Source organism: Colobus angolensis, unplaced genomic scaffold (genome assembly GCF_000951035.1).
Source record: "Colobus angolensis palliatus isolate OR3802 unplaced genomic scaffold, Cang.pa_1.0 Scaffold9, whole genome shotgun sequence".
Taxonomy (NCBI): Eukaryota; Metazoa; Chordata; class Mammalia; order Primates; family Cercopithecidae; genus Colobus; species Colobus angolensis.
In genome coordinates this window covers 4,713,004-4,726,891 of record NW_012122931.1, presented here as the reverse complement: position 1 = coordinate 4,726,891, position 13,888 = coordinate 4,713,004, and the positions used below count along the sequence as shown (strand labels likewise).

The 13,888-nt window shown below is 49.5% G+C and overlaps 1 protein-coding gene across 3 annotated transcripts in view; it reads left to right on the top strand.

Annotated features, from left to right (window-relative positions):
- Nucleotides 1-11,931, top strand: part of GPR107 (G protein-coupled receptor 107) — an 87,456-nt gene extending 75,525 nt beyond the window's left edge. For 2 of the 3 annotated variants that reach the window (XM_011931206.1, XM_011931205.1), the window contains 3 exons: nt 1,213-1,296; nt 2,370-2,491; nt 8,929-11,931. In XM_011931206.1, coding sequence (XP_011786596.1) covers nt 1,213-1,296; nt 2,370-2,491; nt 8,929-9,025 — 303 coding nt within the window. In that variant the 3' untranslated portion in view covers nt 9,026-11,931. Of the gene's footprint in view, nt 1-1,212; nt 1,297-2,369; nt 3,737-8,928 lie in introns of those variants that run through there. The other variant, XM_011931207.1, reaches the window with a different exon arrangement.
- The last annotated feature ends 1,957 nt before the right edge of the window (nt 11,932-13,888 follow it).

Sequence of the window (13,888 nt, the reverse complement as noted above, 5' to 3'; positions counted from 1 at the left end):
TGGCGCATGCCTGTAGTCCCAGCTACTTGGGAGGCTGAGGCAGGAGAATTGCTTGAACCCGGGAGGCAGAGATTGCAGTGAGATGAGATAAGAGTGCCACTGCACTCCAGCCTGGGCAACAGAGTGAGACTTCGTCTCAAAAAAAAAATTATTGGAGTATCTACCTCTCTCTTCTTTCAAATTTTCCTGCAGAAAACTAGTTACATGTTGTGGTAATAAATTTTCCTTAAGAACAAAAAAAAAGACAGTTTTTTTAAAACCTAAAAACAGGACTCTGATGGACATGCAAAGTTATATCAGCTAGCACCAAAAGACAAGAGCTTGCTAGGAATTATTAGGATCATAATTTCTTAGACAATATAAGGTACATGCCTCCCAGAGTTAGTTTGCTTCCTGAGTCTTGAAAGAACATTTCTAAGTCTTTCATCTGTGAGTTTGGCATTGTCACTTTGGACAGTTCCTTTGCTCAAGCAAACATCATCAGACTTCAGTGGTAGAGAGAGATGCAAGAGCAGACACTCCACTTGGGGTTGATTTTTTTTTCTTTCCTCCTTTTATTTTTTCTTTCCCATGGATTTTATATCATCCACCAAATAGGCACAGGTCATCACAGAACCTCTCTTGTTGGCGTGCAGTGATAATGAGTGGTCCTTGGCCAGCTGAGCTGAGTCCCCATGCACAGGCCATGCTCTAGTGGCCAGCACATTGAGTCCTTGTCACTGCATGGAGAAATTAAGGCATCCTGTCTTGCTAGAGAACTTGGTAGTATTTGTACTTCTGTGAGTGTGGACCCTGAATGCTTGCAGCATCTGCCAGAGAAGAGGACAGAAGCCAGTAATTTCCCTGTGTGGCTTTATTTTGCTCTCACTACTGGTAAATATGCCTCAAAGCCTGAGAATAAGCAATACAATCTGTGGAGATTGAAATCAAGGGCTTCTGTCTGTGGATAGGGTGAGGAAGGGTTAAGAACAGCCCTACTGAAGTGTCTGGTGCTCCCCATGGGTGTGGCTGTTAGCAATATCTTGGTCACCTGGAGAGTGAAGAAATTCAAGTGTAACTAGCAGAGTAGCCATGTCTCTCCACTGCATGTATTAATTCACACTGTAAGTGTCACATACTTTTCTTCCTAGTTCATTTATGAAAGCAAATTGTTAAAGTGGTGTCCTGATTTTCATGTTGATTTGATTTCCTGTTTCTTTCCTCCTCATACAGATTGTGTGTTACATATACTTCACTAGGATCATTGCATTTCTCCTCAAACTCGCTGTTCCATTCCAGTGGAAGTGGCTCTACCAGGTATGCTGCTCACAGGGCACAATGCCAGATAATTTATGCCTGAGGATAAAGTCTTGAAGTGTAACTTAACAGTTGTTACTAATTTGTCTGGGAATGACCACGAAGACCTTCCATCTCTTCTTTTTTAAAATTAAAATTTTTTTTTTTTTTAGTTTTTGAGACAGGGTCTCTGTTGCCCAGGCTGGAGTGCAGTGGTGCGATCTCAGCTCACTGCAACCTCCACCTCCCGGGTTCAAGTGATTCTCCTGCCTCAGCCTCCCGAGTAGCTGAGATTATAGGGATGATCAACCATGCCCAGTTAATTTTTGTTTTCTTAGTAGAGATGGGGCTTTGCCATACTGGCCAGGCTGGTCTCAAACTCCTGATCTCAAGTGATCCGCCCACCTCGGCCTCCCAGTGTTCTGGGATTACAGGTGTGAGCCACCACGCCCGGCCTCCTTCCATCTCTTCTGGCCTATAATTGAGATGATCTGTTTGTCCAGAAATGCTGCTGGATTCCATGAGGAATCTGAAAATAATTGCATTCTTGATTTTAGTTTTCAGTCTTAAAAGTCTGAAGAGAAAAGCCTCAGGCAGAGAAAGATTTGCCCTGAATAATTAGAACTTAGATGAGATGTGGTCTTTTCCTTTGGTTACAGAGCTTAGAGTAGTTAGAAATCGGACTGCCCTTCTTCTTTGCCCATTTTATTATTTTGGTAATAAAGTATCTTTGCAATAAACTAGAACCAGCTTAACTACTAGAGTAGCCACCAAATGACTTTTTTCTTGAATAACTCACTTCATGCTGTAGGCGCTGTAGGAGGAAGTGGGTGTGTAAGGAGCTCTTAAAAGCTCCCTACGAAGACTGGTTAAAGCAGAGCAGAGCGCGGCCTCTGAAAGGTCATCCCTGGGCAGGACGCTCCTCGTTTAAGCCTCGGCAAGTCTAAGGAAAATGCCCTCTAGCAGGAAGTGGCATTTGACTGAAGAACCAGCAGGTGGTGGGTTGTAGGGGATATGTCAGTTAGTTGAGTTGCACTGCTTTCTGAAGAACAGTTTTGCTAATCTCTATTTTGGGGTGGTTTTTAAACTTGCAGCTCCTGGACGAAACGGCCACACTGGTCTTCTTTGTTCTGACGGGGTATAAATTCCGTCCGGCTTCGGATAACCCCTACCTACAACTCTCTCAGGAAGAAGATGACTTGGAAATGGAGTCTGTGTAAGAAATCTTTCTTCCCTCTTCCTTAGCCCTGACCCCTTTGCCTAACTCAAAGCAGCGCAGTGTGAATCGGGCCAGCTGCTCTCAGTATTTCGTGGCTCCAGGGGTGGTTCCTCTATTTTAGCAGAAGGAATGGACACTGGAAACGGACAGGCTGTCTGATTTGGTTTGAAGTACAGTATCTGCCAAGCCTTGCTGGGTCTTGTCAGGGAAGATGGAACTTGCCATTCCACTAAGCATCATTGGAGCCTGCTTTCAAGAACTCAGTGGCAAGAACTTAGGAATATACATGGCCAGTTCATGAGGGAGAACAAGGAGCCCACTTTCTGTCAGGCCCGCCATCGGGCGCTTATGTCTGAAAATGGAATCTTCTGAGTCATCTCTAAGTCTGCTAATGATCCTCAGACATCCTCTATCGTCAGATAACTACGTGGCTTTTCACAGCACAATGACTTTGACCTATATCTGAGCACTAATAGGGGCTTTTCGAAGTCACAGAGTGAGTGACTCTAGGGTCCTATTTTCTGGGAAAGGGCGATCATTGTCTAGAAAAATGAATAGTGATTAAGCATATTTGCTTGTTAGCTTAAAAAGCCAGGTCAATTGCTGTGTTTGATGATTAGCCTAAGGCAGAGTTTTCCCTTCTTGGTTCACTGGTATTAAGTGTTCTGCCCCCAGCCCTGGCAGTCTTTGAATTCTTCCCAATTCAGAGGCTGAGACTCGGCCCGTGCTAGGCTCTGCTTGGCTGTCAGTGGGTCAGGCAGCATGAGACAGCTGTCTGTGCTCAGCTCCACGGCAACAGTAAAGGAAGGCAGGTCCTGCCAGTGGGCTCCAAACAGCATCTCCCATGCAGAGGAAGAAACTCCTCCTTCTAAACAGTTTAGTGGAGTGCAGGAGGACCATCAGCTGTGCCTTCCCTAGAAGTAGCAGGATCTGAGCAAGCGTCTGTTGGTTGAAGAGGCACACATGTGTCAGGCTGGTAACCAGCAGCATCAGGAGATAACCTAAAACATGATGTGTTTATCATTCCCCTGCTAGGAGGCTTTAGCTTGGTCCAGCCCCGTAACACGGGGTCTTTGGGTAGGAGTGGCTGAGTCACAGCATTGTCTCCTTTACTGCACTGTACTCCACCGTGGTAATGGGGGCTTCCCGCTTCCCACATCCTTTCCCTCAGCCATTACATCTTGGAGTCTGGATGCATTATGAAGGTATTTTTGTTTCATGGCAACAGTTTTTTGAAAATTTTGTTTTGGTGCTTGTTTTCTCTCTGACAGTGCGGCCCACGCAGCTGCTCTCTCTGCAGCCATTACCCCACCAGGCCTGACACAGCTTCTCTCTCTGGGCCTGGGGATGAGGGCACCGTCCAAAGTAACACTGACTTTCTCTCTCCTTCCCCGTCTGTTTCTTTGACCGTCTCTCTTTAGGCCTACCAATTTTGGCAAAAGAAGTTATCGGTAAATAATCAGCAAGTTAAAAAGTATTGGATGCAGTTTCAATTATCAGACTTGGTAGCTGCCTCCTAGGCTGTGGGTATCCTTAATAATCTGAATTACTTCTGTCATCTTGAGGAGTGAGAGTGGAAAGAAGTGTTTGGTGTGGGTTCCTGGGCCAGGAGGTTTTCTCCCTGGGGTTCCCATTCCAGAACGCTGTCCTCATTCATGGTTGCTGTTCACCTTTTACCCCTCCCTGCATTCTTTCATGTGGGCAGAAAACGAATATGGAAATGGGAACTGGAGACTAATAGAATTGTCTCTTCACCAGGTCTCCCCACATTTCCAGTCCAGAAAACACTTTTTAGTTATAGAAATGGATGTATCAGCTGGGTGCGGTGGCTCGGCCTGTAATCCCAGCACTTTAGGAGGCCGAGGCAGGCAGATCACGAGGTCAGGAGTTCACCCTGGCCAACATGGTGAAACTCCATCTGTACTAAAAATACAAAAATTAACTGGGCTTGGTGGTAGGCACCTGTAATCCCAGCTACTCAGGAGGCTGAGGCAGGAGAATCTCTTGAAATCAGAAGGCAGAAGTTGCAGTGAGCTGAGATCACGCCACTGCACTAGAACCTGGGCGATGAGAGTGAAACTCCATCTCAAAAAAGAAAAAAAAGAAAGAAAGAAATGGATGTATCCATGGACCACTGAGACCCAAGCCACATTCGATTGCAGTCTTGTGTGGCAGAAGGAACCTGTGTCCCATTCGGCACTTTCGGTTGCAACTACAGAGACTTGGGGCTTTGCAAGGAAAGGGGGTTACTGTTTAGATGTCAAGGAAAGAACACTTATCTGCGGCGTAGATTGCTGGTCGGATGTTGGCCCTTCAGCTGTTCGGCCCCTTAAGTGTTTGCACCAAAATTAGGACACCTAGTGAGGTGCCTGTGAAGCTGCTGAAGCCCCACCGCCGTGTGTTCCTGCCAGCGAGGCTTTTGGGTGTTCATCTGACCCAGGTCTCTCTTCTCACTGCTGCAGAGCCTGAGCTGCCAGGAGCGTTGCGGGCGCCCTGTCTGCAGTGGGCTAGCCAGGTTTCCTCACGTGGTGGGGGCCCCAGGTGTCCCTTCAGCCTCCTGGAGATTTGCTGGGGGAACAGGATGTAGTGCCCACCCCACCCTGGGCATCTGCCATCAGGTTTCTTCCTCTCCTTGAGTTCACTTCTGCCTCTCCCAGTCCTGGCCACACACTGAACCTCCCTGTCACCCGCCCTGCTCGTGACAACCTCCTGTACTCCCACACGCCCTTACTCCCATTTTCCCTCTTCTCCCAAGACTCACTCAAGCCCACGGTTGCCTCTGCTACCCCCTCACTGCCCCCGGCCCCTCCTGAATGCCAGGTCCCCATCCTCCTGCTCCGTGTCGCCTCAGACTTGAAGCCGTACTCTTACTGCGTCACACCAAGCTGGCCCCTCCCCAGCGGTCCCTACAGGCCTTGGTGACACGAACATCCACCCAGTCTCCCGCAGCCATGGCTGAAACACCTCCCTCCTCCTCGGCCCGTGCGGAGCGTCCTGTAGGCCTCACTTTGTGCTTGTCGCCCATAGCCCCACCCTGCCTCTTTCTCTTGTGCCTGGGCTTTGTGGTGGCTGACCTCTTCACTCCCGATCCTCTCCCCTTCTGTCCATTCTTTTATTCCCCTGGAGACAGGGTCTCACTCTGTCACCCAGGCTGGAGTGCAGTGGCACTATCACAGCTCACTGCAGCCTTGACCTCCCCGGGCTCAGGGAGTCCTTTCACCTCAGCCTCCTTAGCTGGGACCACAGATGAACGCCACCATGCCCAGCTAATGTTTTTGTATTTTTTTGTAGAGATGGGGTTTTGCCATGTTGCCCAGGCTGGTCTCAAATTCCTGGGCTTAAGCGATCCTCCCGCCTCCACCTCCCAAGGTGCTGGGAATGCAGGCATGAGCTGCCCTGGGAATACATGTGTGCCCGGCCCTTCCTGTCTGTTCTCCCAGGCTCTAGAATCACCTGTAGAGTGTTTTTGCAGTGCCAGTTTCCTGGCCACATCCCTGGAGACACTGATTCTCACCTCCTTGTGCTCAGGATTTGTGCTTTTCTCACTCCCTAAGGCAGCCTGAGCAGGAGGCAGAACTGAGAACCGCTGGAGTAAGAATCAGGGCCATCCTTGGGTGACCCGGCAGACTGGCCCTTGACAGCCCTGCCGTCCTGTGTCTGCCCCTGGCTCTCTCCCTGCCACTCTTCTTCCCAGACTGACTGGAAGTATTAAATATATATACTGTAGGCTGGGTGCAGTGGCTCAAGCCTGTAATCCCAGCGCTTTGGGAGGCCGAGGCAGGTGGATCACCTGAGGTCAGGAGTTTGAGACCAGCCTGGCCAACGTGGCAAAACCCCGTCTCTACCAAAAATAGAAAAATTAGCTGGGCATAGTGGCATGTACCTGTAATCCCAGCTACTTGGGAGGTTGAGGCATTAGAATCACTTGAACCCAGGAGACGGAGGTTGCAGTGAGTCGAGATGGTGCCACTGCACTCCAGCCTGGGTGACAGAGCGAGACTTCATCTCAAAAAATAAAATCAAAATATATATACCCTGTGAGTACTTAGCACTCTCTGACTGCACCAGGAAATGTCCTGGGTTTTTCCTTCATGCTTTTTACCTGTTACATTTCTTCTTTCTGGAAACTCCTCTGACCTCCTCCCACCCAGCTCCTCCACGTCTCATGACAGGCTTCCTGGCTTCTCCGGTTCCCCAGCAGAGGGGATTCTTCTCAGCCGGAGCCATCACCGAACCCGGTTCCCAGCACTCCTGTCTCTGCTGGAAGTGGCTTTGCAGTGTTGCTCTGGAAGACCATCTCTTCGCCTGGGCTGTGGGCCCGCTAAGAGCAATAAGTCCATTTCTTTTTCCTCTATGGCCTAGCATGAGGCCTGTCTTGAAGAATAAAAGTTGTCTTCTCTCTTGGCCCACCATGTGGAAAGGAGTATTTTTTTAGAGAAAGAGAGGGAGAAAATGTTTTTCCCAAGTCTGCTGTCAGGCCTGTACCCGGGTCCCAGTGAATGCGCTTTGCCTCTTAGAGTCAATGTGCATTGAACTCCTTGTCATTTTTTAACAAGATGCAGTAACCATAGGACAGCTGTGTGATTACTGGAATGTTTCTGGCAGACATGGGGTTGCATTTCTTTGTAGTCTCAGTCGCTGTGGAGAGGCACAGGGGCTGCTGTGTGGCTCGGGGCAGGGGCTTCTCTGGCTCATGCAGAGGCCCTACCTCCTGTGTCCCCGTCTAAAGAAGGTCCCTTCAGGAGCAGCCCTGTGCACATGGATCCCTCCTGGGGCAGGTGTCTTCCTAAAGAGGCCAGGCCTGAGACACAAGCCAGCTGGCAGGAAGTGACGCTGAGCGGCTTCAGCTGAGGCATTTTCGTCTTAGGGGATGCTTTTAGACTCACTTATAGCATCTGTGGGGTCTGGCCATATACCTTGTCCCAACTTTGCCATAAGTACAAATAACCTGTGAGTCTAAAGGACTTGTTTGAGAAAGGTCACGGCTGGGGGTGATTCTTTGAGCCTGGGTATGATAGCACCATGATGGCAAAGAATGAAGAGATAAAGAAGAGGGGAAGTTTTCTTCCCTTACCCCATACAAACATTTACTTACCATGAGGTCCAGCTGCATGCACTCTAGATGGGTCACATATACGGCCACTGTGTCACCGTTTGTAGGGGAAGGGGTTAGGTAGTTTGCAGAGGGATGGGATGGGTCCTTGGAAAGAGTCTGTTGAGTTGATTGATTGAATTTCTTTTACTGATGAGGAAATTTCTTTTGGTCCACAATGGGGGAGCATAAATCCTCATTGTTTCCTAGCGTGCAGGGAAGATGCTGGGCCAAGTGGCTTTTGACACCCAGTATCTCTGCCTAGTTCTCCCGCTACTCACAGAGCCGCCCACTTCCGTCATAGACCAGCTCACCTTCTGTGAGGCAAGAGATTATCCTCTCGAGATGGTGGGGCCTGTGCATGCGATTCCTTCTTTTTTTTTTTTTTTTTTTTTTTTTTGAGACGAGGTCTCACTCTGTCATCCAGGCTGGAGTGCAGTGGCCACATCTCAGCTCACTGCAGGCTCCGCCTCCCAGGTTTACGCCATTATCCTGCCTCAGCCTCCCAAGTAGCTGGGACTACAGGCGCCCGCCACCTCGCCCGGCTAGGTTTTTTTTTTTGTATTTTTTAGTAGAGACGGGGTTTCACTGGGTTAGCCAGGATGGTCTCCATCTCCTGACCTCGTGATCCGCCCGTCTCGGCCTCCCAAAGTGCTGGGATTACAGGCTTGAGCCACCGCGCCCGGCCGCGATTCCTTCTAATGGAAAGGACTGCCTTGCTCAGCTCCTCATGCCCCATGAGACCAGCGATCTTTAATTCTCGAATTCAACGAATGGCTCCATGGGGCCTCCTCAGAACCAGGCACCAACAGACAGAGCCCCGGGAGCTCACAGAGTGGAGGCAGAGGCCACGCGCTGAGGTACAACCACATGGCCCAGTCCCCGCCTGCAGAAAGTAGCCAGTTCTCTGTCCGTAGCGGCCAAAGAATCTTTGATTCTGGAAGGTTCCTCTAAACCTGTGTTCTGTCCCCTGGCTCAGAAATGATCAGATTTCAGTCTCATAACCGTCACTGTCACCTATCCACCACAAAAATTCCGCAAGCTGTGACAAAAAAATTCATGACGATTGTAATCATGATAGCTGGTGTTTATTGATTAGGCACTCTGGAGAATCTCATTTTTCCTCATGACAGTTCTGGAAAGTGAGACTTAAGCACAGAGAGGTCAAGTGACTTGGCCAAGGTTACACAGCTAGTAAGGAATGGGCCAGGAATCAAACTTAGATTTGCCTGTTTCGAAAACCGACGCCCATCATCAGTTCTAACCACCGTGCTGTGGCAGAGATGGCTTTTTACTAAGAGACTATGAGATGTTCCTAATTGTTTCTTCTTTCCCTGTTCAGTGTGACAACATCTGGGGTGATGGAAAGTATGAAGAAAGTCAAGAAGGTGACCAACGGCTCCGTGGAGCCCCAGGGCGAGTGGGAAGGCGCTGTGTGACAGAGCCGACCCTGAGGATGGCACTGTCCAAGGAAACTGTTAACTTATTCATAGTCCTATTGGAGAGCAGGAGCAGCTCCTCCAGTGAACTATTGGCACCTCCGACAGTGACACCAGGGCACATGGCTGGAGCACAGTGCCGCGGAAACCTGATTTTGTACTCTCTTTTATGGAAACGATCTGTGGCTGGTTCAAGGCAGCTGGATCCTCCTTCAGGCGGGAATGGGAGGGCGGGCACAGAGAGGAGGAGAGGAAGAGAAAAGGAAGAATTCATTTTTTATTTAGGTTTATTTTTTTCTTCTTCATTTGGGAGCTCTAAGGGGTATGCAGTTGTGATCCCACATGTGGGGCAGCGTAGCAAGGACGGCTGGTGGAGGGGGAAGGAGGGTGCAAGGCATCGGTCTGAGGCTTTAGGAAATTTCGTCTACTGAGGACCCCGGGACTAATGAAGAAGGGCGGGGAGAGTGCCGTTGCCTGTTCAGGGGACAGAAATGAATGAAAACAGGTGACTTTGGAAAGCAAAGTCAAAACCCAGTTGAGAATGTAGCATCTGCCCCAGGATTCCTGCCCTCAGCATTGCCCCAGACCCTTATTCCAGATGCTCAGAGTGACCGGGACAGCAGCTCCTGCGGCCTAGTGGTCTTCTTTCCAACAGGAAAAGAAGGCTGTGATGTCACTGTCAGGGTCATGCCCTGTGGCACAGCCCAGGTGGTGGGAGGTGGTTTTCTGATTGAGATGTTGCCTGATGGAAAGAAATGTATTTTTAAGTTCAAAAAGCATTAGCCTGTGGCGTTCCCTGGACATCCACTCCCTGACAGCCCAGAGCAGCACTGTCTTGGCTTCCCTTCATGTTTGTGGCTTTGTTGCGTGTGATCAGAATTTCGGGGGAAATGGAAAGGAGTTTTCTTTAAGGAGCAGCTGGGGGTAGAATAGGTAGTATTTAAGCAAATACTTAAGTCCAAGCAAATCATCCCCATTAAAAAGCTTTTCCTGTAGGCTAGTAGGATTTCTAAATAGATGAATTCAACAGACTTGGTCCCCATAGTCCAAGAGTATGTATGTGAGGAAAGTGAGCACGATTCAACAGTTTCACTCTCAGGGATTTTAGGATGGCGAAATCTTTCACAGAAACTCAGTGATTAAGTTCCCTTCCACACTTCCAGAGCTTGGCAGTGAACACAGGTAGCCACCTAAAGTGAGCAGTGTTGCAACTCAGAAAATCATCTGAATAGTGGGACACGCTCAGAAGGTCCATTGTGACTGAGGGCTTAAAAGGAGACCAAAACATGGCCCCATCAGGGAAGCTTCTTAATGCCTGGGCGGGGGGGAAGGCAGCTAGGTAGGGTTGCTTGCAAAAGCTGGAGCCTACCCCTGCCTGGGGCTGGTCAGAGAGCCACGCCTGCAGGGGAAAGGGACCTCCCGGGGGTGACAGTCGTGGTCTCTGGGAGTTGTGTTCTCACCTCTGGCTTAGAAGGGTCAGGCAGAAACCACAGGATGTGGGATCACACTGACTATCCCAGGTTTGGGAACCTGAAAAAGCCTCCATTCAGAACGTGGTGGTTCTCCCTGCCCCGTGCCATTTTATCTTCCTGAATGATGAATGAGGAAGCGGGTGTTCTTTCTCTGCACTGTGATTCTCCATCTGGGTTCTGTGGGGTGCTCTGAAAGTGCGACCCGCCTTCTGGCTTGTGTGGAGGAAGAGCAGGCGCCTCCCCAGGCCACAGCTGCTCACCTCTCGGCAGATATTTTAGGCAAGCATCCGTGTGTCTTCCCATCTTCAGGAGAAGGGTGAATGCGCCCTAAGAGTTCACTCCTGGACCTTTTTAAAATTCACTCGGGACTGTGTGACAGAAGGGAGTTGGAGGGAGGATGGGAATATTTTTAACACTTTGTTTTCCTGTGCAGAAACACAATACCAGTTTTTGCAGAAATGTGTCTCACTCTGTGACTCCAAAGCCCTCCTCAGTCCTTCCCTCAGAGGGACACATTTGCTGTTTCTCCCGCAAGCAGATGTTGTGGATGAGGTGATAGACTCCTTGGCAAGAACGAAAGGTGTGATGAAACCTCCCTGCTCGGAAGGGTCTCCGTGGAGGTGTCCTCATTTCACATGCTGGGTTTCGCAAGCAAGGAAGCCAGGGAGTGAAGGAGCTAGAGAGAGGCAGGCGTGTGTGTGGACAGTCACTGGAGCCACAGCCGTCAGACTGGCACGGGAACGCCAGTGTTGAGTGTTGAGATTCCACACGTATGTCTGGGCTCACTCACAGCATGGCCAAGTGTCTGCAGTGCTGGTCCTGACCCTTCCAGAGCAGCAGTGGACAGATGAGATAAGACTGTTTCAGAAACAAAGATGGCCACAGCCTTCCTAACAAGGAGGTCATCTGGCCATGTCTGTATTGTAACTGGCAGAAGGCTTCAAGTCAGATTGATGATCAAGAAAAGTCAAAACCCCAGCCCAAGATTGAGAAAGCAGGTGGTGGTTCCAAGCTTTTAAGAAATTATTGAGGCTCTCCATCCTGTTCTGTGAGTGTGTCTTCTCTTTCTCCTTCACGTCATAGCTATAACCCACCGTTCATCTCTGCTCTTGCGTAAAGATGACCGATGGCATCCAAAGCCAAGTGGCTTCGCCAGCTGACAAGCCACCCTCCTGCAGCCTGAGTTTCACACTCCACTGGGTTTGTTGTCATGTGGTGTTTGAACGGTTAAGCCCTTGCAGTATTTCAGGGATCAGGCAGAAAATATCGGATGCACATAGCAGAGCCATTGGTGGTATTTACAGCTTCGCTTTGTACTCCTCACTGTTTCTGCCTATGCAAAATATCCATGTTTCCTTTGAGAAATCTGTTGTGGACTGAAAGTGCTGCTGGCTGTGAAATTTAAAAAAATGTGTATGTTTTGCTAGAAAATTATTTCCTGGACAATAGCAATAGTCATTGATCTCTAAATCCTGGCTCCTAACAGTGGCTGAGGACTTAGCAGCCCATTTCTTGGCCCCTCAGTGCTTTAAAGTGTACGTAGCACTGCATTTGATGATGTTGAATATGACTCTGGTGAATCGTAGGAGGCGCTTGTGAGGAGATGCTTGCTTCAGTGTAAAAGATGCTCATGGCCTGAGTCAGTTGAGTTTTCTTTAAAGAAACCACTTTAGAGTGAAATATTCAGGGTTTCCCCCGCCCCTGACATGTCCAGCCTGCCAAGGCAGCACACAGCCTCATAAGTCCACTTCGTGTGGGTGAGATTTCCTCCTGCATGATGACCTCATCACCGTCTCTGCTGTCTCTTGACCCACAGCCTCCCTCCCTCTTCCCTCCTCCTCTGCCCTCGCCCCTCCCCCTCCCCCTTGCCCTCTTCCTCCCCCTCCTCCTCCCCCCTCCACTTCCTCCTTCTCTTCCATCGCTTCTCTGCCCTCTTTCTCCCCGTGCCTATTGATCCCACATAGGCTCATTCTGGGCACGGGCTAAAGGCTTTGGTGCATTGCAGCATTTTCTCCCAGCAGCTGTGTGAAAGATGCATTTTCTAAGCGCAGGAGAATTTTCTCAAGAGCGTGCCTACTCGTGCCATATATTACTGCTTTGGGTCATATAGAATGGTCTTCCTCCACACTAAAATGGGTGTCTTGTTTTGGTACTTACAACAGTCTACTCCAGGCACCCAGTCCTTACAGACCAAGGAAGAGCATAGTGATGCCTGTTGGAATTGCAGATGCATTCTGGCCTCCTCCCCCGTCCTGAAGCATTTTCTTCGAGGAAGGCTCTTAGAACATTAGGTAGTCTGCTGAGGTTGTTGGCCCAGCTCCATACACCCAGTAGAACAGCAGAACAACTCATGCTTCATGCTGCCAAGCTGCTGTACTTCAAAGGAAACAGATCCTAGCCCATTCCCGCACCCCTGCTTCCACACTCCACACTTCACCCCTCTGCTTTTCTCTGACCCGCCCCTGGCCTTGTAAGACTCACCGTAAGCCAAGTCCAGGGTGCCTGTGGCCTGTGACTTGATTCTTCCCTTTAGGATTCAGCAAGTTAATGAGTTCCCCGCTACAGAAGTTAGACTTTGACTTGATACCTCTTGGTATATCAAAAAGGTATTCATCCAGAACGTACCAAATATTCTGAAAGACCCGCTCTTCACTCCGGTTTTCCCTAGCGTGTTGCTGGCAGGGCGTCTTTAAAAGCCATCTACCTGAGTTGACACTAATACTTGTCACCACCTGGAATGTAGTTATTGGTCGGCAGGCTGAACATACTCCAGATTCCCTGGAGGCCACTTCTGTAGCCCAGCGATGCATCTGAGCCTCTCTGCGTGGTTTATGCTTGAAAAATAGATAATGCTTTTAGATGGCTCACTGCCAGGCCACGGGCCCCGCACATCTCAGGCCCTGTGTGAGGGAGCACACTGAGATGGTGCAGGAGTGAGTGGGCATGGCTTGGCCTCGCTGCCTCAGGGACCTGTTGGAGTTCTGGCAGCAGGGCGTCTGCAGGTGGGACGGCGTTCTGGGCAGAGTCAGAACGGTCAGAATGAAACAGAACAGCTAACTCACCCAGAGGACAGCTTATTTTGAGGCAGGGTTTTGGATTTTGGAGGGGGCAGCCAGATGAGGCAGTGAGCTTCCAGAAGGTCAGCCTTTGGAGCACATAAGTTAACTGTTAACAGGGTCCAGAAGTTGTGTCCACACGGGGGCTTTGACTCTTCAAACAGCTTTTGCAGATCGTAAATTGCGTTTGCCTAGTCATGTGACCTCAAAAGAAGTCAGACATATTTAATCCAGAAATAGTTTCGTTTGAGGGAGGGCTTGCAGGTCTGTAAATAGCATTTGCTTTCCTGGTTAGAGATTGGGATGCAGAAGGAGTTTTCAGTATTTTTTTTTTT